Genomic DNA, 21,567 nt, shown 5'->3' with positions numbered 1-21,567 from the left:
TCCTACTATTTCTGGTTCACTAATCTCCCTTAGAAGGAAATCTGCCATTCTCACCTGATCTGATCTACATGTGACTCCAGACTCTTAACTGCTTTTTGGGCAATTAGGGATTAGCCACAAATACTGGCCAGCCAGTGACACCCATTCCATGAATTAAAATAATAGTATAAGTGCAACCAGACAGTCCATTTTTGTTTGCATTTTAACATTCACAGGTTTGCAGTCACCAATTCTGCTACTCACAATTTTTCACTTGGAATTTTTTTTTCAGAATTAACAGCAGACTTCTTCCAATATTTAACGAGATATGTAATTATTATTTCCAAACTATTCCAGTCTAGTTAAGATGTTGATCCCCAACCTATACTTGAATAGTTCCCTTAGCCAGAACAACGTTAGTATTTGTATACAGTGAGGAATTCATTCATGAGTAGAATGCTTTGAAAACTGAGTGTGACTAACTCTGAGAAGGTTGCAGACGTCAGACTTCAGAAGATTGATGTGTAGTATTCTTATTGAAGCAAATTAATACCAGCAAGACACTGCACATTTAAAATCTTGGTCCCACTGTTATAAAATTCTTTTGGGTTTAGCTGTGCTAACGTGTTAAAATCAATACTCAAAAGTATGGTTGTAGCCACAGTGCTTTACCAAACTCTTGTAGGAATAATACCAGAAAATGGAGCTTTCATTATAGTTTTATGTTGTGAAAGATGAAATGTAGCCATAGATTGGTTTCACAAATCCAGTATATCTGTGCATTAGCAATTCAAATAATTACTTCTTTTTAAATGTGTCACCTTTGTATTCAAAGCATATCGCAGTGCTTCTTCTAATGGTTTGGCTCTTAAATGCAATGCAAAAAGGGAGACTCGACTTTGGCCTAATCCCAGCTGGGAGCTCTGTGTTCTATGTTTAGCACCAAACTTTGGGAAGTGTTCCGACACACCTCTGGAGTAGGTGAGACTTGAACCCATGTTTCTGGCCCAGAGGTAATGACACTGCCACTGTGACACAACAACCATCTCCGCGAGATTGCTTTCTAAGACAAAAACATAATGCTGTGGACACTGGAAATCTGAAGCCCTGAAAATTGGTGAGATTGTATTGATCCTGACTAAACAACAGGGAGTACAGTGTAGCTTTGCCAGAACAATATTGTTATTATGGGTGGACAAACTTGGCAGGTATTTGTCTAAATAAAGAGGGTAGAATCAGATAATCCCAACAATGCAGAAGCAGGCCATTCATCCTATCAAATCCATACCACCTCTCTGAAGAGCAGACCCACCCTCCTTCCCTAACCCTATAAACCTGCAATTCCCATGGATAATCCACCTAGCCTGGGCATCCCTGGACACTGGACAATTTAGCATTGCCAATCCACCTAACGTGCACATCGTTTGAGTGTGGAAGGAAATTGGAGCACCCGAAGGAAACCCACATGGACACAGGGAGGATGTGCAAACTCCATACAGGCAGTCAGTCAAGGATGGATTCGAACCCAGGTCCCCGCCATTGTGAGGCAGCAGTGCTAACCCATGCTAACCCAGCCACCATGCTGCCCCATGGTCATTACAGGGGTAGTCTCATCAAGAACTTTAAAACAATGAGAGTACATGGAGTAGATGCTGAAGAATTTTTCTGGTGCAAAAATATACGTTATTCATAATAAAATCTTAATGTACATACACAGTTACTAAAGCAATTCAGTTCTGCACAGTTTTTGCAACTGGAGAACAAACAAACATTGGAGTTTGACTTTCTCTACAGTTGCAACAAACTTAAAGGCATTTCTTATTTGTGCAAAATACTATTTACATATATTTTGAGGCACTGGGATAGTCCAACAACTGAATGGATCCCCATTGTATTTTGGCAGAAAGATCTCAGACTGTAGTCGTTCCCTGCTGCACCTTGGCTGCGGCTGCCCCAAGCTTTAATGCCTCCCTCAGCATGTAGTTCTGGCCTTTGCAATGTGCCAGTCTGTAACACCCAGTTGAAGTCAGCTCTTTACACAGGAAGACAAAAAAGTTTTCAGTTGTTAGTTAGTTCGCCGAGCCGGTTGTTCTGAGGTGTGCAGACGTTTTGTTCCCTTTCTAGGCAACGTCATACGTGCAACCTCTAATCGAAGCATTGGTGTTCTACTTCCTTCCAAATTTATATGATCCTCTGGTGTGATGGCCTTGTTGCTTCCGGTTCTGTTGTTTTAGCAGCGATCTGTAAACGGGGTCTATTTCTATGTGTTTGTTAATGGAGTCCCATGTTAAGAACCAGGCCTCCAGAAATTCCCTTGCATGTCTGGTGTTCGCTTGTCCCAGTATGGTCACTGGACTACCAGACTCCTAAGACCGCTTAAGATCACGATTGCACACAAACCTACAGCAACACTGCGCCAGATGTTATCAAAGACTAAAGATCCCATACCGACAGTAAACAAGACCAATGTGATATACAGAATACCATGCAGCGAGTGCAATAAACATTACATTGGACAAACGGGGAGGAAACTGATGACTAGGGTTCACGAACACCAGCTGGCAGTAAAAAGACACGAACAATATTCACTTGTCTCAAAACACACAGACAATGAGGGCCATCAGTTCAACTGGGACAAAGTGACCATACTGGACCAAGCCAACACCAGACAGGCAAGGGAATTTCTGGAAGCCTGGTTCTCAACACAGGACTCCATTAACAAACGCAAAGAAATAGATCCCGTATACAGATCGTTGCGAAAACAGAACAGAAAGAACAAGACCATCACATCAGAGGATCATATAAATTTGGAAGGAAGCACAACACCAACACTTAAATTAGAGGTCACACTGATGATGTTGCCTAGAAGGGTAACAAAATGTCTGCACACCATAGAACAACCTGCTCGGCAAGCTAAGGAACAACTGTATCCACGACCCAAACTACAGATTTTCACTGAGACCTTACAAACAAGCTTTGGGCAGACCAAAGAGCGTCTTCTACTGAGTTGATGGTCTTCCAGGCCCAGTTGGTGTTTGTCTCAGTGTGTGTCCTGCATTACGGAGACGCTTTGGACAAACCTCGACAAAAATCACTGTATATCTCTCTCCAAATTTCCTTTGCATGGGCACATCCCATAAGAAGAATAAGAACTTTTTTTAAATTTCAAAAATGTATTTTATTCATAAAAAATATCTTTGTAGTCAGGAACACAGTTCGGTTCTGTACATTATCATATGAAGAAAACAAACAAACATTGGAGTTTGTCTCTATCTCAACAAACCAAAGCTTCACTTACCCATACAAGACAATATTTAAGTGCATTGAGGCACTAGGAGTGTCCGATAATGGAACAGACCCCCAATTAACTTCAGCAGGAAGACCGCTTTCCTCTGACAGCGGATTCCAGAGCAAGAAGAGGTTCGACAAAGAGAGCAGGGATAATGAAAGAGAAATATTCGTTCAACTTGTTGTGACAAGAGCCGGGGGAGATTCACTTTATGTATGTGCTATATGTTCGTTTGAATTTAGCCTGGCTTGGTGTTTTTAATTCCAAGTTTGCTTATTGTTATGCATTTCCTCCATGGAACAGTGGCTGCACTTTAAAAGTGCTTCATTTGTTGTACGATCCTTTGGGGTGACCTGTGGCCATGAAAGGCGCCATATAAATTTGCATTCTTCTTTTCTGTTGCTTTCACTTGCAAACGTCAGTAGTCTGAAACAAGAACAGAAGAACTTTCAAATTAACAATACAATACAACAAGAGACAAAATTCCTCTGTATTCATTTAAAGAAGAACTTAACAATCATGCGAAGTGACGTAGAATTGAAAATAGCACTAAGCAATTTGCTATAACACAGTAGCATGCACAGCTTGGCTGCTTAAAGATATTCTTCAGAGAGTACACCTTTGAAATACCCCAAGTTTCATCATCATCCCATATACTCCTGTATTCAATGTCACTTAAATAATGTCAATGAAGCAGTAATATTGGAGTTTTGTAATACGTAACACATCATTGATGTCATAAAATACAAAATACATAAATTACAAGTCAATTCTTCAATTTATCCCTATGCAACTTTTTAAATGGTAGCAATTAAATCAAAATTTGATACATGAGCTGCAATAACAAAGTCTGTAATTGCATTACATTTTATCTCGATTTTTCATGTTCGCAACCAAACTATTAACCTGGGGTGATCAATAGTTCAGTGCCTGATCTGTTTGATTCCTTAGATTTACAGACTTAGATGTCTAACACAAAGAGATTCAGTAGAACTAATCTTTGGGATAAATGACAGTTAAAACAGCAGGAGGCAATGAGATGTTTCATGGTATGGGAACTCTTCAGGCAAAGATTCTAATCAAGGAAGCCAGTCAGAAAACATCTTTGTTTTAAACTAAATTTTGTGTGAAATCATCCCTTTGAGAATTATGTACAGGTGACTGTGTTAACAAAATATATTTGATGCATTTAAATCATTGTACAAAGGAAAGAAGGTGGAGCTGCCATGTTACAGCTGTGCCGGCAACATAATTATTCCATTAGCACTTAAAAGGGAGCTGAGATTATTTCATGGTGTGAATGACATGACACTTACTTGTTCATGCTGTCAATGCTCATGTCTCCAACAGCAATTAACATGCTACTGCCTGGCACAGAATGCATTTTAGCTGTGTGGCAAATGAAGGACAATCAATTTTATTGATATTTCCAGCTATCACTAGATATAAAGAAGGAGCATAGAAATCCCAGATTTGACATTAGTTCTGTTTTTCTAAATATTGTGTAAACTCCACTGTAAAATCCAGTGAAAGGTGACATTGTGAAATGACAAAATTAAGTGGCTGTTGTTTCAAACACAAGGACAAACTTCATTCATATTCTTAAAATGTTCACAATTTTTTTGTCATTTGTAATGTGGCTGGCTCTGACAAGTATAGCTATAGTACTTTTGTTTGATGACTGTAAGGATAAATGTATGGGTATTAATCTACATTTAAGGAGTTGTTATCAGAGACATATAACATGTATGAACCACTGTCATTGATTGCACTCTGAGATATAATAAGAGTAATTATAAAAGAATGAGGACACAGCTGTCCGGAGTAGACTGGGAATGGAGTTTGGCAGCAAGGACAGTTGAGGAACAATGGTACATGTTTAAGAAAATGGTTCATGGCTCACACCAAAGATATATTCCAGTGAGAAAGAAGGATTCTAGCCAATCTTGGTTAACCAGAGAAGTTAAGGATTGCATCAAAATGAAAGAAAAAACACGCAATGTAGCAAAGATCAATGGTAAACCAGAGGATTGGGAATGTTTTAAAATCAACAGAAGGCAACTGAAAAAATCAATTGAGAGGATAAATTTTAAAGGTAAACTTGGAAATAATATCAAGATGGACACCAAGTGATTCTTTAAACATATAAGAAGGAAGAGAGGAAAGTGAACATAGGCCTTTTAGAGAACAAGGTTGAGGAAATAATAGGGAACTAGGAGATGGCAGAGGATTTGAATAAATACTTTGCATCAATCTTCACAGTAGAGAACACTAATGCTGTTCCATAACAGCATTCTAAAATTACTAAGTAATCAAGAGGCAGAAGGAGGAGAGGAACTAAATACAATAACTATAACTAGAGAAATGTGTTAGAGAAACTAATGGGACTGAAAAGTGTCAAGTCCTCTGGACCTCATGACCAGAATATTAAAAGAAGTAGCCACAGAGATAGTGGTTACACTCATACCAATCCACCGAAAATTCTTAGATTGCCGATGAAATACCTTTATTTGAAAAGGGAAGTCATAAAACAGTTAACTATAGGCTAGTTAGCTTAACATCTACTGTCAGGAAATTGTTAAGAGTCTATTACAATGAATGTAACAACTTGCATGGGAATGCATACTTTGCAAGTTTACTTGAGTTCTTTGAGGAGGTAACATGCAGGAAACATGAAGGGGAATCTACAAATCTACTCCAAAACCATAAAGAAGAAGCAGTGGATGTAATATATTTCGATGTTTAGAAGGCGTTTGATAAGGTGCCACACATTGGGCTGCTTAATAAGATAAGAGGCGCTGATGTGGGAGGTAGTATATATTAGCAGGGATAGATTGGTTAACTCGTAAAAGACAGAGTTGAAATAAGTGGGTATTCTCCGGTTGGCAGCCTGTAACTTACGGTGTGCTACAGGGATCAGTCCTGGGGCCAAAATAATTTACAATATGCATTAATAATTTAGATGAGGAAAGTGAATGTACAATGGCTAAGTTTGTAGATGTCACAAAAATAGGTGAAAAGGCAAGTGGTAAGGATGACATAGTCTGCAAAGGAATATAGACAGGTTAAACAAGTGGGCACAAATGTAGCAGATGGACCACAGCATATTTGATCTTATGCACGTTGACAGAAAGAACAGAGGAGCTGAATATTGTTTAAATGGAGAAAGATTGTAGAAAGCTACAGAACAGAAAGATTTGGAAGTCCTCAAGCATGAATCACAAAAGCTAGCATCCAAGTTCAGTGGGTAATAGGGAAAGCAAATGGAATATTGGCCTTTAATTCAAAAGAAATGGAATATAAAAGTAGGCAGGTTTTGCTAAAACTGCCCAAGGCACTAGGCAGACCACAGACAGAAATTTGAAGTTTAATGCCAGGTATCTAAGGAAAGATTAACTGACATTAGATGAATCTGAAGAATGTTCCCAGGTGTGGAGGGGCTGCCTACTAAGAAGAAATTGAGCACGTCAAGCTTGTACTGATTGGAGATAGTAGGAACTGCAGATGCTGGAGAATCTGAGATAACAAGGTGTAGAGCTTCGGGGTCTAGGCCCGAAACGTCAGCCTTCCTGCTTCTCTGATGTTGCTTGGCCTGCTGTGTTCATCCAGCTCTACACCTTGTTATCTCTGGACCTCATGACCAGAATATTAAAAGAAGTAGCCACAGAGATAGTGGTTACACTCATACCAATCCACCAAAAATTCTTAGATTGCCGATGAAATACCTTTATTTGAAAAGGGAAGTCATAAAACAGTTAACTATAGGCTAGTTAGCTTAACATCTACTGCTCTTGTACTGATTGGAGTTTAGAAGAATAAGAAGAGACTTAATTGAAACATACAAGATTCTCAGGGGACTTGACAGGATAGATACAGAAAGGTTATTTGCCCTCATGCAGGAGGCCACAGCCTAGTGGTGTTGTCTGACCTTTAATTCAGAGACCCAGGAAATGTTCTGCAGACCCTGGGTTCAAATCCGACCACAGCAGATGGTGGAACTTAAATTCAATAAAAAAATCTGAAATTAAGAGTTTATTGGTAACCACGAATCGATGACCATTAATCCATTGTCAATTGTCGGGAAAAAACCCATCTGGTTCATTAATGACCTTTAGGGAAGGAAAATGCCATCCTTGCACGGTCTGGCCTACATGGGACTCCAGACCCCCAGCAATATGGTTGACTGTGGTTGTCCTCTGAGAAATTAGGGATGGCCAATAAATGCTGGCCAGCCAGTGATGGCCTTATCCTCTGAATGAATAAAAAAAAGTCTAAATTCAGTGGACATGATGTCAGAGTAAACAGTTGTTCATTGAAGCCAGAGATGAGGAAGAATTTCCTATCTCAAAGGGTATTGAATCTGTGGAATTCATTATTGTGTTGGGCTGTAGAGGCTGGTTCATTAAATATGTTCAAGGTTGAAGTAGGCAGATTTGTTTTTAATCAGTAAGGGAATCAAGGGTTATGGAGAAAAAGCAAGAAAGTGGAGTTGAGGGTTATCAGCTCAGCCATAATCTTATTGAGTAGTGGAGCAGATTCGATAGGCTGAATGACATACTTCTCCTCCTATGTCTTACAGTATAAATACACCACAAAAAGTTGAGTATAAATTCATTAAAGTAACTTTTCAAAAATCAGTAGATAGAGTCGGTGCTCATTGGTGCACAGCAGAGCCCTGGAATGCTGAGACCCAACTATAAAAATAAGAAAATGATTGCGACATATGGGCTGCAAACTCTTCCCAGACAGAATCATCAAACAGAGACAGTGTAAGAGGTTCCATAATATTTAAAAGATGCTAAGTAGGCACTGATCCAAATAAAATGTATCCCATCAGCAAGAAAGACGTTTAAACTTCACTCAGGATGCTAGCTCACAATGACCGCCCTACATTTTATATTTCTGCTCATGGAACCTGCAGTTTAAGTGATCGAAGCAATTAAATATTGATTAAGATATGCAGACAAATAACATGTTTATTTAGGTTTGCACATTCTTTGCAAATATTCACATGACATAAAATGTTAAACCTACCAAGTTTCTGTTTTCTGTACAGATTGTCTTCTGTGAATCGTATTTTGTTGCAATAAAATGGTGCTTCTAGCAATGAATAAGAATTTTCTCTTTGTTTAGGTTAGTAACATGTTACTGGTCCTATGTCATGGATTGAACAAGTTGCGGATTTTTCCACCACAATTAAAATCAAAACTGATGCATGCTTAAGGTAACTAACCTTGAAAGGGTTTTACTCCATTGGAGTCAGAATGTAAGTAGGACAAATCCAAACAGCCATCAGTCTACTCTTGATCATCAGCAAAGGGAAGGGCTCACCAACTGTGCTATCAAGTGGCTTTTGCTTACCAATAACTTGGTCACTGCCTCATCAGGGTAAGGTCAGATCCTGATTTAATTACAGCCTTGGTTCAAACATGGTCAAAACTGATAAACTCCTAGAGGTGAGGTACAACAGATTGCCCTTGACATCAAAGCACCCTTGGCTGAGTGTCACATAACACCAGGTTATAGTCCAACAGGTTTATTTAAAAACACAAGCTTTCACAGTCTTATTCCTTCTTCAGGTATTAGTGAGAGAGGTAGTATCAGACACCGAATTTATAAGTAAAAGCTCAAACAATCTTTGATCTTTAACTTACAAATTCTGTGTCTGATACCACGTCTCTCACTAACACCTGAAGAAGGACTGAGGCTCCAAAAGCTTGTGTTTTCGAATAAACCTGTTGGACTGTAATCTGGTGTCGTGTAATTTGTGACTTTGTCCACCCCAGACCAACGCCGGCACCTCCACATCTTGGCTGAGTGTGACATCAAGTAGACTGAGCAAAACTAGAGGCAATGGGAATCAGGGTTTGTGGTGTTGGAGGTCAGTCATCTTAAGTCACTGCAGGAGTTTCTCAGGGTTGTGTCCTAGGCCCAACCATCTTTAGCTGCTTCATCAATGACCTTTGGTCAATCACAAGGTCAGAAGTTGGGATGTTCACTGATGATTCCATAGTTTGTAGCACTATTTACGACTCCTAAAAATACTAAAGTAGTCCATGTCCACATGCAGCAAGACCTGGACAATATCCAAGCTTGCACTGATCAGTGGCAAGTAATATTCATGGCACATAAGAGACCTCCGGCAAGAGAGAATCTAACCTTTTCTCCTTGACATTCAATTACAATACCATCACAAAATGCAATCCACATCCTGACTAGAAACAACCAGATTAGCCGTATAAATAATGTGGCTATAACTCCAGATCAGAGGCTGAGAATCCAGCTACAAGTTACTTGCATCATGACTGCCCCAAAGCCTGTCCACACCTACAAGGCACAAGTCAGGAGTATGATGGGATACTACCCACTTACTAAGATAAGTTTACCTCAAACAAAATTCAAGAAGCTTGACACTATCTGAAGTAAAGCAGCCCATTTATTTTTATTCTTTTGTGAGATGTGAACATTGCTGGCCGAATGGAATTTATTGCATGTCTCTAGTTGCCTTTGAGAAGGTGTTGAGCTGCCTCCTTGAACTACTGCAGTCCATGTGATGTAGATTGACCCAGTGGCCTTAGGGAGGGCATTCCAGGATTTTGACTCCATGACAATATATTTCCAAGTCAGGATGGTGAGTGGTTTGGAGGGGAACTTATCCTTCTAGAAATTATTTGTCATGGGTTTCGAAGATGCTGTCTAAGGATCTTTGCCAGATTTCTGCAAAGCATCATCTAGATAGCACACACTGCTGCTACTGAGTGTCGGTGGTAGAGGGAGTGGGTGTTTGTGGATGTGGTACCATTCAAGAGGGCTACTTTCTCCTGGATAGTGTTAGGCTTCTTGAGTGTTGTTAGAGCTACGCCCATCCAGGCCAATGAGGAGTATTCCATCACACTCCTGGCTTGTGGCTTATCGATGGAGGACAGACTTTGAGGAGTCAGGAGGTGAGTCACTCTCCAAAGTATTCCTGGTCTCTGACCTGCTTTTGTAGCCACTGTGTTTGTGTGGTGACTTCAGTTCAGTTTCTGATCAATGGTAACCCCCGAAATGTTGATAATGGAGGATTCAGTGATGGTAATGGCATTGAATTTCAAGGGGTGATGGTTAGATCGTCCCTTTATTGGAGGTGGTCATTGCCTGCCATTTGTGTGGCGCAAATGTTATTTGCCACTTGTCAGCCCAAGCCTGGATATCATCCTGATCTTGTTGAGTTTGAACATGGACTGCTTCAGTATCGGAGAAGTCGCGAATGGGGCTGACCATTTTGCAATCATCATCGAATATCCCCAGACCTGACCTTATGATGGAGGGAAGGTCATTGATGAAGCAGCTGAAGATATTTGGGCCTGGGATGCTATCTGAGGTAGCCTGGGACACTACTACTCCAACAACCACAACCATCCTCCTTTGTGCTCATTATGACTCCAACCAGCGGACAGTTTTTCCATGTCAAGGTAGTCACTCGCACCTCACTTCTTGAATTCAGCTCTTCTGTCCATGTTTGAAGCAAGGCTATAATGCAGTCAGGAGCTGCGTGCCTTGGCAGAATCTAAACTGAACCTTATAGTTAAGGAAGAGCTGCTTGAAAGTAATGATATGTTCCATCACTTTGCTGATGAGTGAGAGGAGACTGATGGCGCAGTAAAAAATCAAGCAAAAGAAAAATGGAAGTTGCTGGAGCTTTTTGTACCAACTGTGAACAGCTGTGTTACTAAGTGTATGACGTGCTTGATTGAAAGATTGCATGCAGATCCTCGAAATTATGTTAGGCTTCTTTGGATCAACATAGGGCCTATGTCAGAGTAGGATTTCTTACTGCAATCAATGTTGTATAATTATTGACATAAAGTACATGCGTTTTAATACTACAGAATGATGAAGCAGATGTGACTAGAAGTATTGGACATATTGCAGGTTAAAATTACAGGGAACCAGAAATTCAGAATTCTGCTTGCTGGTTGACAGGTGGGTGTTCTACAAATTGGTCACCTGAGTTGCAATACGGAAGAGATGCATCATGCAAACAGTCTGGTTTACTAAATTGAGAAACGCATGAAAGATTTTCTGCTTCACCTGGAAGGATTACAAGAGGTGCTGAATATTGAGAAACAAAGAGAAATGCAGCTGTTCCATCTCCTGCAATGGAAAAGCAAGGTGCTATGAGTAAGGAAGGAGGTGCGAGGGATGTTTGAAGAGTCAAAAGGCTGTTGCCGAGTGAACAGTTCCTTTGGAATTCTGGAAATGGAGCATAAGATGTGCTTGGTAGTGGTAGCACACTGGAGATGGCAGAGAAACCAAAGTTATTTGAACATTTTATTCAATAATTTCAGATGATGCACTCTCATTACCACAGGTCAAAACCCACAAATCACAACTGGCATTTTCAACATCCAAATGTCTTTTTAAAAAAAATGGCTTTTACAGCGAAGTCCAACTGCTCAACTACTAAGATTGATGTTTCTGGCAACTTCCACTCCAATGTTTGACTGCTGTTTATGAATAATGCAGAGACTGATCTCCATATCTATTTTGTTTAATGTTATTCCTTTCAGACTCGCCTTTTGTTTCTTATTTGTGTGCATGTGTTTTGCATGAGTTTTTCTTCATGTGTTTTGTGATTATTAAATTCTCTTTTTGTTTATTCAAGAAAGCTTGTTTAAATTGGCTTCTTTTTTAATAAAATTAGTTGATTTGGGCCTAGGAGAAAGGTATCAACAAGGAAAGGGGTGATTCTTAAATTAACTTGTTGCAACCAACCCAAAGGTTTGAGTGAATAAAGAGGGGGAGCCAGTTCATCCCACTTCACCTGCCAGTTTAACCTTCCAGCAAGCTGGAACCCAAACAAATTGGAGAACCTTGCTAAGTTGTGTATCATCTACAAAGTGCACTGCAATAAAATTCCAAGGCTCCTTCAACAGCAGCTTCCAAATCCATGACATCTCCCACCTAGCAAGACAAAGGCAGTTGATACATGGGTGCACCACACCTGCAAGTTCCTTTGAAATACATTCCCGTTCCTTCAATATGACTGGGTCAAAATCCAGAACCCTGTCTTAACAGCACAGTGGATGTACTCAAACCCCATGCACTGTAATGTTCCAACAAAGCATCTCACCATTAACTTCTCTAAGGCCATTTGGTATGGGCAAATAATGCTGGCATTACCTGCAACACCCAAGTCCCATGAACAATTTAAAAAACTTACATTCTGAACAGCAGGAGCAGCATTTTCTTTTATTCATTCATGGAACATGGCATTTCTGGATGTTTATTGCTTATGCTTAATTACCCTTGAAAGGAATGGTACAATGGCACAGTGGTTAGCACTGCTGCCTCACAGCACCAAGGACCCTAGTTCAATTCCACCCTCGGGCGACTGTCTGTGTGGAGTTTGCACATTCTCCCTGTGTCTGCGTGTGTTTCTTCTGGGTGCTCCGGTTTCCTCCCATAGTCCAAAGTTGTGCAGGTTAGGTGGATTGGCCATGCTAAATTGTCCACAGTGTCCAGGGAAGTGCAGGCTAGGTGGATTAGCTATCGGAAATTCAGGGTTAAGTGGATGGGTTGGGAGGGAGGTGGGATGCTCTTTGCAGGGTGAGTGTAGGCACAATGAGCTGAATGGACTGCTTACGCATTGTAGCGATTCTATGAAATACATAGCTTTTTAGGTCATTTTAGAGGTGGTTAAGAGTCAACCACATTGCTGAAGGTCTGAAGTCACATGAATTTCAGACCACATAAGAATGACAGATTTCCTTCCCTAAATATCATTAGTGAACTAGATGGGTTTTTACAACAATCAACCATGGCTTCATAGTCACCATTAGGCTAACTTTTAATTCCAGATTTTTATTGAATTCAACAGCCTTGATGGGATTCAAACTACTGTCCCCAGAACATTACACCAGGCTTTTAATTACTAGTCCAGTGACATTGCCATTACTTCACCAAAATACATGTGATAGTGCTGAGGGATCCCACAACTAGCAATGCAGATCAAAGCTCTTCCTTCCAAATCCTGTTGTAAGTGATATTATTCTATTTGCTTCACTTTGTACTTAGTTTATCTTGAGTTGTTTGAAGTTATTATTAAACAATGTCACAACAGTAATTTTTTGTTTCATTTTGAGTAATATTATTTTCCTGGCCCTTTTTAAAAAAATGTTGAAGTGGGAGACTTGCATGAAAGTGAGCTTTACTTTTGACTTAAGGTATGCTAAAAACAGCTAAGTTTTATAAAAATGGGAAACTACATTTTGTTAAATCCAACACAAAATTGTACATCTCTGAGGTTATTTCACTTTCAGTGTCTGTTGAAAATTCCTCTGCACTGCTCTCTGATTTACTCCTGCTCAAAAATGAACAACTCTTCACATACAAATCAAATTCAATAACTGTTGCTTTTGTCTTGCTGCCAATGAAGAAATATCAGATAGTTTTCTCAGTGGATGATTCTGAAACTTTTGGTGTGACAAATATTTTGACATAAGTTATTTTGTAGTTTTTGTGGCACTTAGTTAATCTTGAGCTTTTTCCCTATTTTGTTAATGTATGGTGTTGCCACACAGCACAGTGCAAGCTTTCAAAATGGATTAAAATCTAATGAATGAGCAATCACAAAAACTTAGTGCAGGTTCTGAAAGAAGGTTTAAATTGGAGACCAAGGTAGAATTGCATACTTTGTGACTGCATTCTTATGTTTTACATCAGCTATTAACTATTCATCTTATAAGACATCATCAGATTAAGGGAAGTTTGATTGAATAATGGGAGGCTTTTAGAAAAACGCAGTTTAAATTAAATTTGAGCTCTTTCCACATTGATAATATTAAAAAAGTATGTTCTGGGCCTGGTCCTTACTGTGATTCAGCCTGACAGTATATGTTTTCAATTCAGAACAGGCTTACTTCTCTGTCCACAGATGCTGCCAGACCTGCTGACCTTTTCCATCACTTTCTGTTTTTATTATGGTCTATATGTTTTATCTGTTCTTCTAAATTTAAGATTAGTAGCTCAGACCAGCATAAGAATGTATTTATTGCAGTTGTCTGCTATTCTCACAGCCCCAGCGCAAAGCGATCCTATATGCAACACCCTACATGATGTAGTTGACGTAGCACCAAGTCGAAAACGAAGGCATCGACTTCCACAGCAGAAGAATAAAGTGGAAGAAACCTCACAAGATTCTCAAGAAAAGAGGTAAGTGTTTTCTGAAGAGATGAAGTGATTTTTATATGTGAGCTAAGTGTTTTAGATGAAGCCATGAACTTGAAATTCTTTAACACCTTCATTAAAAGAAGTGGACAATGGTGTCATGCTAATTTGTTAAGCATTTCTACATTAGCATCTCATGGTGTCAATCATGTATAAAATGTTATAGAGCCTTTTTGGTTTATAAACTAGTTGCTTGGTTGAGTTAGAAGTAAAAGTGAGGTAATTGGTTATGTGGATTAATGTTGTACAGCAGTGACAGTTAACTTATTCAAATTAGTATGGCTTCAATTAATTAGCAGTTTTCTGTAAAGCAATTATGTTCCTTCAGAATTTCTCCTGTTATCCGCTCGGTTCAAGTTCTGTTTTGGATTGATTTAGAGATAGGTGTCATTTTCAACATGGTTGTGACTGGCTTCTGTAAGGCTCCTGAAAGCATGCCTTTTGCTTTAGGTGAAGATAACTCATGTTCCACTAATTTCAGAATTAAACATAATTCATTCAAAGTTTAATCCTGTTGTGGAAGAAGAAAGGCAAAATACATTTAGAACGGCAAAATTGTTGCTTGTGTTTTAGTTGCTGATCTTATTTAGGTTGGTAATCCCTCGAGTATAATTAGAATTCATTGTGCAGGTAAAGGAGTGTGTTATTTGACGTTTTTTTAATTCACTTGTTTCTGGAATTTGGGTGTCAGTGGCTGGGTCATCATTTATTGCCCATCCCCAATTTCCCCTTGAACTGAGTGGCTTGCTAAGGCCATTAATAACTAAGGCCACAATGGGCTGTTACGTGTCAACCCCATTGTTGTAGGTCTGGAGTCACATGGAGGTCAGACCAGGTAAGAATAACCAATTTCCTGCCCTCATGGACATTAGTGAACCAAACGGGTTTTCACAGCAATTGACAGTGGTTACATTGTTGACATTGAACTAATTTTTAATTCCAGATTTTTTTATTGAATTAAAATTTTACCATCTGCTATTGCGGTATAACAGCCTAGTCCTCCAAGGATTAGACTGAGTCTCTTGATCACTACTCCAATGACCTTACATTGACACCTCCCCTCTTATATGTGGCTAAACTTATCGGCTGTTTCAGCAAAGACAGAATGCCTTCCTTCTGCCTTTGGTTACATTATTAAAAATTGACAATATTCAATTTTTACAAAATAAAAATGTTGATGGTAAACTGGCCCAATCTAAATTTTTGTACGACTTCAAACACTGACTTCAATAGGACCCTCAACTTGGATAGGGCAGGCGTTACACTGATATTGTTACAGCAAGAGTAAGTGCAAGCAACATCATCATCCAGTTTCAAACAAGTAGATCATGAACAAGAAATATCCTGAACTCCAATGACTCTGAGTCGAATTACTTACTCATTTCTTAGGTTAAACTTTACTTCTGGAGGAATTTGCAGTTACAAGGTTTAATTTTGAAAGAATGACCTGCACTTCATTTCTGTGCAAAAATCTACAACCTTTGACAAACTATCAGAATGGCCATCAATGTTTGTTGGGATTCTCCCAAACTTCTGAAATAACGTGTAAGAAAATTAACTGAAATTCAAGAGAAATGACAAACAGCTGAAAATGGTTATCTGTGCAAGAAGTAATCTCTGGGGTTCCATTTCAGTTGCAATGGCAGAGTGGAGCAAATATAGAGTAGTGTACATATATCTTGGCATTTCTGTCATGAACCTAATCTAGTTTGTTGCCACCTGAACAACATTCAGGCTTGGATTGATAAGTGGGAAATTATATTTATGCCACACAGTGCCAAGTAATGACCATCTCAATGAGAGAATATCTAACCACCACCTTTTCATTATTAATTTCTATTCCTGAATCTCCCACCATCAAAACCAACTCAGTTCTCAGAAACCTACCACTGTTCAGAACAAAGCTGCTTGCTTGATCAGCGCAGTTTACCAGTTAAACATTTATTCCCTCCACTACTGGCACAAAATGACAGCAGGATATGCCATCAATAAAATGTACGGCAGCATCTCGGCAAGGCAACTTCCAAACTCTCCACCTTTACTACCTACATGAACAAGGACCACAGACCCATGGGAACATCAGTACCTGTATGATTGCCTCCAAGCCAGTTTCTATTCTTGCTTGAAACTATACTAACATTCCTTTACTGTTGCTGTATCAAAAAAAAACAGAAATATCTTCTGTGTAGCATACACAAAATCTGCAGTGGTTCAAGAAGACAGCTCACCACCACCTTCTCAAGAATAATTACAGAGGGCACTAAACCTGGCCTTACAAGCTCATATCCCATTAACATATGTGAGAAAAAGTCAGTAAGAAATAATGCCTCAACTACACTCCTTGCATAGTTCTTCCCTCCAGCTTTTAAAAATTTACCACCCACCCATTAACCCTGTCATTGTAATGTGCTACTTCCACAATATCAACAAATCACTTTCAAGGGTAGTGGTCTTCAAATGCCCTCATAACACTTTCTGCGATACATCCCTGTTCTTGAATTTAATAGATTTTTGGCAATCTTCTGTTCACCAGTAGTTTTTCAATTACAATACCTTAACCTTCAGAATTTTCTCCAAAACATTCATGGCTACTTCACTGCCTGCGTTCATAATCCCACGAAAAGCTTGTCGCTTGTTATCCTTTCGTCTTTCTCTTCTTCCTGTAGAAGTATTTATCTATGTACAGAGTGCTATATAAATACAAGATTTCATTTTTCATGCAACTGATACATTGATTAGTTTAGTTTACTCCAACCACATTTTAAGTAATGAACCATTGGGCATCACTTCCAACTATACGGTTGTAATATTTAAACTCTGATGTAAATGACAGCGTGGACTTTTTTGCATGATTTTAATTCATAATCATTAATCATTTCAAGTCAGCAACTTCAAATTAAGAATAGGTTATACAAAACACTTAGCTCCACGTATGCTTCAGGTAAATTCCAGATAATAGATGGGAAAGTGGTACATTCTCAGAATTGCTGCCTTGCTGAAGAAAAACAAAACAGTAACTAAAGTGAAATATTCATATTAAAGGAATAGGAAATGAAGGTGTAAAAATTACAACAGTGTTTGGCATAAATTGTTTCCCTAGCAGTTTCCACATTAGCAAAACATTGCAGAATACAAAGCTTTGGTACAAAACATTGTGTTGCAATTTGTACTATAGATCCACAACTGGTTTGCGCACAAGTATCTTTATATGAATCAGCAAACATTTGCAACGTGATTTCATAGAGGGGAACATTTTGTACTGGAGTTAACTTTACTTGGAGCAGATTTTATAGAAATAGTGCCAATGTAAATTGCACTTCATTTAAGTTTGTTCTGCTTTCCTTAATTTTGCTCAACATTTAATTAATTTTGGCATTGCAGACCCTTTCTTAAGTTTTTAAATAACAGATCTTTGAATCTCTGAGTTTGAATGATAATTATAGCTGTCAGTAAGAATTAATAAGTTACTTTCAAGAACACAGGCTGACTCGCTGCTGCCTTTCCCCTTCTCAACAAGGCCTGTAGTGCAGTGCCAAAATGTGCGCATTATCGGGCCCTACCTCCAAATAAAATGATCTTTCAGTGCATTAAATATTGTCACAAATATAAATATTGCATGTCCGCCATTCCACACTCGATTGGGTCAAATATGTGTCTCGTCCAGGTAACTGAAGTCTTCTCAATACTTTTCTGCTCAATAATAATGGAGTGCATCAATCACATACGTTTTATTTTAGCAACTCTGAGCAAAATGAGCCAGATCTTGATGAGGCTGGGTATCCTGTGACATACACAATTACTGACATCATCCTGTCTTCTTTAGATTGAAATTATTTCGCACTGTAATTGGATTTTTAAATTGGTAGTTGGCGTGAGCATCCTCACATCTGATACTTTAGGGAATGGCAGGACCTATAATTCATATATTTAACCAATGATATTTATGTATTGCAAATGGAACATGGAGCAATGGAGAAAGAGGCTGCAAAGGATGATTCTTTGCCTCAAAATCCAATGTTACAACACACAGTGGAGGGAGATCTTTCAGTATTACCACGGGTGCTAAGGCATCTTTGCTGAAAATGGTTACATTGTACTTTAACTTGCAGGTAGCACAATGATCGCCAGGCATGTTACCTGCATTGGGTCTTCTGCCGCTATTATTTGTAAAACAATTTGAATGACTCTGACCCAAAAAAATTGTCCAGATTTCTGGACAGAAATCTGTCTGCCATGTTGAACTCTTGTTCTTCAGTACTTCCGTTGGTACATTAACTAAGTGCAAAATCTAAAAAAAAACTTTCTTTAATGAGAGAATAAAAAGGACCAATGAATCATGTCTGTGCAGGTGTCTGCTTACTTAGAACTCAGAAGGCAGTTGATTAAAGCCTCACTCAACCGCTTCAGCACACAGTGTCGCTCTCTCTCAGTACTGCATGACTATCAGAGATCCCATCTTTCAGATGAAATGATGAGCTGAATTCCCATCTGCTTTCACAAGTTAATTGAAGAGATTGCACAGCACAATTTGAAGAAAATCAGAGACATCCTCCAAGTATCCTGACCAATATTTATCCAGAAAACCAGTTTAATTTATTTATCTTCCTGATGTTTAGAGACCAAGCACAAATTAACTGTGGCATTTCTTGTACTTTATGTAAACAAATTACAAAAATAATGAGTTCTGAAGCACTTTAGAATGTCCCAAGATTATAAAGCATGCTAAGTGAACACAAGTTGTTTTCCCTTTGCGCTTTGAGTCTATGCAGGCATGATGCAAAATTACAACAAAGCACTTGAACATGATTTATTCAATTTAAAGGACTCATTGAGACTTTGTTGGCTCCGAAAAGAGCAGTTAACCTCATGTCACACAAAATCTTGGAAATATTTCAGAATGATGGTGACTCAATCTGAATGCATAAATCACGCATTTGTACATAGGATTAAACGCAGTGCTACAAGCCTCTAATTAGCCTTTGGCTAATTTACTGAGTTTCTACTAAAGGTGCTAACAGTTGAGTGATTAGCACCTCAATGTTGTTTTAGGAGAGGATCCTTCTGTTGGACTATCTATCTTGCCACTGGATTTGGAGGATCTCATGACTGCAACAGAATTTAGCATTCCATCTGAGAGGAGAAACTTATTTCAGACACAGCTGTGCCAAGCTTAAATAAGGGTGATTATGTGGAAATGAGGGCTCCAGCTGGCAGGAGTAGATAGCAGAAAACGGAGTTGATGAACAATAGCAGATGTTTGAAAAACTACTTCATAACTCACAGCGCAGATGTATCCCAGTGAGGAAGAGAGATTCTAGAGAGAGGATAAACCAACCATTGTTTACTAGGGAAGTTAAGTGCACTATCAAGTAGAAATTTTTTAAAAATGTACAATATGGTAACTCAGAAGATTAGGTGATTGGACAACAAAAGATGATTTCAAAAAAGGGAGAAAATAAAATGAGGGCAAATTAATATGTAACATAAAAACAGACAGTAAGAGCTTCATTAAATATATAATAAGGAAGAGAGATGCAACCATGAACATAAACTAAGGAAGTAATAATAGGGAGCCAAGAAATGGCAAAGGATTTGAACAAATACTTTGCATTTATCTTCACTGTAGAAGATACTCATAGTATGATAAAAAAAAATAACAAGGAACTAAAGGGATGAGCAAGTAAACACATCTACTATCAGAGAAAACTACTAGGGAAACTAATTGAGCTAAAGACCAGTAAGTTCCCTGAACCTAATGGATTGCATCCTAGAATTAGGAAACTGTCAATGTAACACGGGAGAAAAAAATGACAGGAAACTATAAGCCACTGTAAGCTTAACATTTGTTATTGGGAAAATGTTAGAGTCCATTATAAAAGACCTATCAGCACGGCATTTGGAAATGCATCATATACATGAAGTGCAGTTAGTATAGCTTCACAAAGAGGAAATCAGAACTGACAGGTGGGAACCTGAATTGTAGCTCCAGTGTACAGGAGGTTGAGAGTAGTGAGGTCATAAATAAGGTTTCAAGGTCGCAGGAGTGTACCGGCAGGCAGGAAGATGGTTTGAAGTGTGTCTACTTCAATGCCAGGAGCATCCGGAATAAGGTGGGTGAACTTGCAGCATGGGTTGGTACCTGGGACTTCGATGTTGTGGCCATTTCGGAGACATGGATAGAGCAGGGACAGGAATGGTTGTTGCAGGTTCCGGGGTTTAGATGTTTCAGTAAGATCAGGGAAGGTGGTAAAAGAGGGGGACGTGTGGCATTGTTAGTCAAGGACAGTATTACGGTGGCAGAAAGGACGTTTGATGACAACTCGTCTACTGAGGTAGTATGGGCTGAGGTTAGAACCAGGAAAGGAGAGGTCACCCTGTTGGGAGTTTTCTATAGGCCTCCGAAAAGTTCCAGAGATGTAGAGGAAAAGATTGCAAAGATGATTCTGGATAGGAGCAAAAGTAACAGGGTAGTTGTTATGGGGGACTTTAACTTTCCAAATATTGACTGGAAACGCTATAGTTCGAGTACTTCAGATGGGTCAGTTTTTGTCCAATGTGTGCAGGAGGGTTTCCTGACACAGTATGTAGATAGGCCAACAAGAGGCGAGGCCCCACTGGGTAATGAACCAGGCCAGGTGTTAGATTTGGAGGTAGGTGAGCACTTTGGTGATAGTGACCACAATTCAGTTACGTTTACTTTAGCGATGGAAAGGGATCGGTATATACCGCAGGGCAAGAGTTATAGCTGGGGGAAAGGCAATTATGAGGTGATGAGGCAAGATTTAGGATGCATAGGATGGAGAAGGAAACTAGAGGGGCTGGGCACAATTGAAATGTGGAGCTTGTTCAAGGAACAGCTACTGCGTGTCCTTGAGAAGTATGTACCTGTCAGGCAGGGAGGAAGTGGTCGAGCGAGGGAACCATGGTTTACTAAAAAAGTTGAATCTCTTGTCAAGAGGAAGAAGGAGGCTTATGTAGAGATGAGGCGTGAAGGCTCAGTTAGGGCGCTTGAGAGTTACAAGTTAGCCAGGAAGGACCTAAAGAGAGAGCTAAGAAGAGCCAGGAGGGGACATGAGAAGTCTTTAGCA

General features: G+C 39.3%; 1 protein-coding gene across 3 annotated transcripts in view; it reads left to right on the top strand.

The window, feature by feature from the left end:
• Window positions 1-21,567, top strand: part of xrcc4 (X-ray repair complementing defective repair in Chinese hamster cells 4) — a 377,465-nt gene that overhangs the window by 216,400 nt on the left and 139,498 nt on the right. For all 3 annotated transcript variants that reach the window (XM_048592213.1, XM_048592222.1, XM_048592219.1), the window contains exon 7: window positions 14,329-14,464. In XM_048592213.1, the coding sequence (XP_048448170.1) occupies window positions 14,329-14,464 (136 nt within the window). The remainder of the gene's footprint in view (window positions 1-14,328; window positions 14,465-21,567) is intronic.

This window comes from Rhincodon typus, chromosome 3 (genome assembly GCF_021869965.1).
Source record: "Rhincodon typus isolate 14 chromosome 3, sRhiTyp1.1, whole genome shotgun sequence".
NCBI lineage: Eukaryota > Metazoa > Chordata > Chondrichthyes > Orectolobiformes > Rhincodontidae > Rhincodon > Rhincodon typus.
The sequence above is the reverse complement of the archived record's forward strand: the minus strand, read 5'-3'. Positions and strand labels throughout refer to the sequence as shown.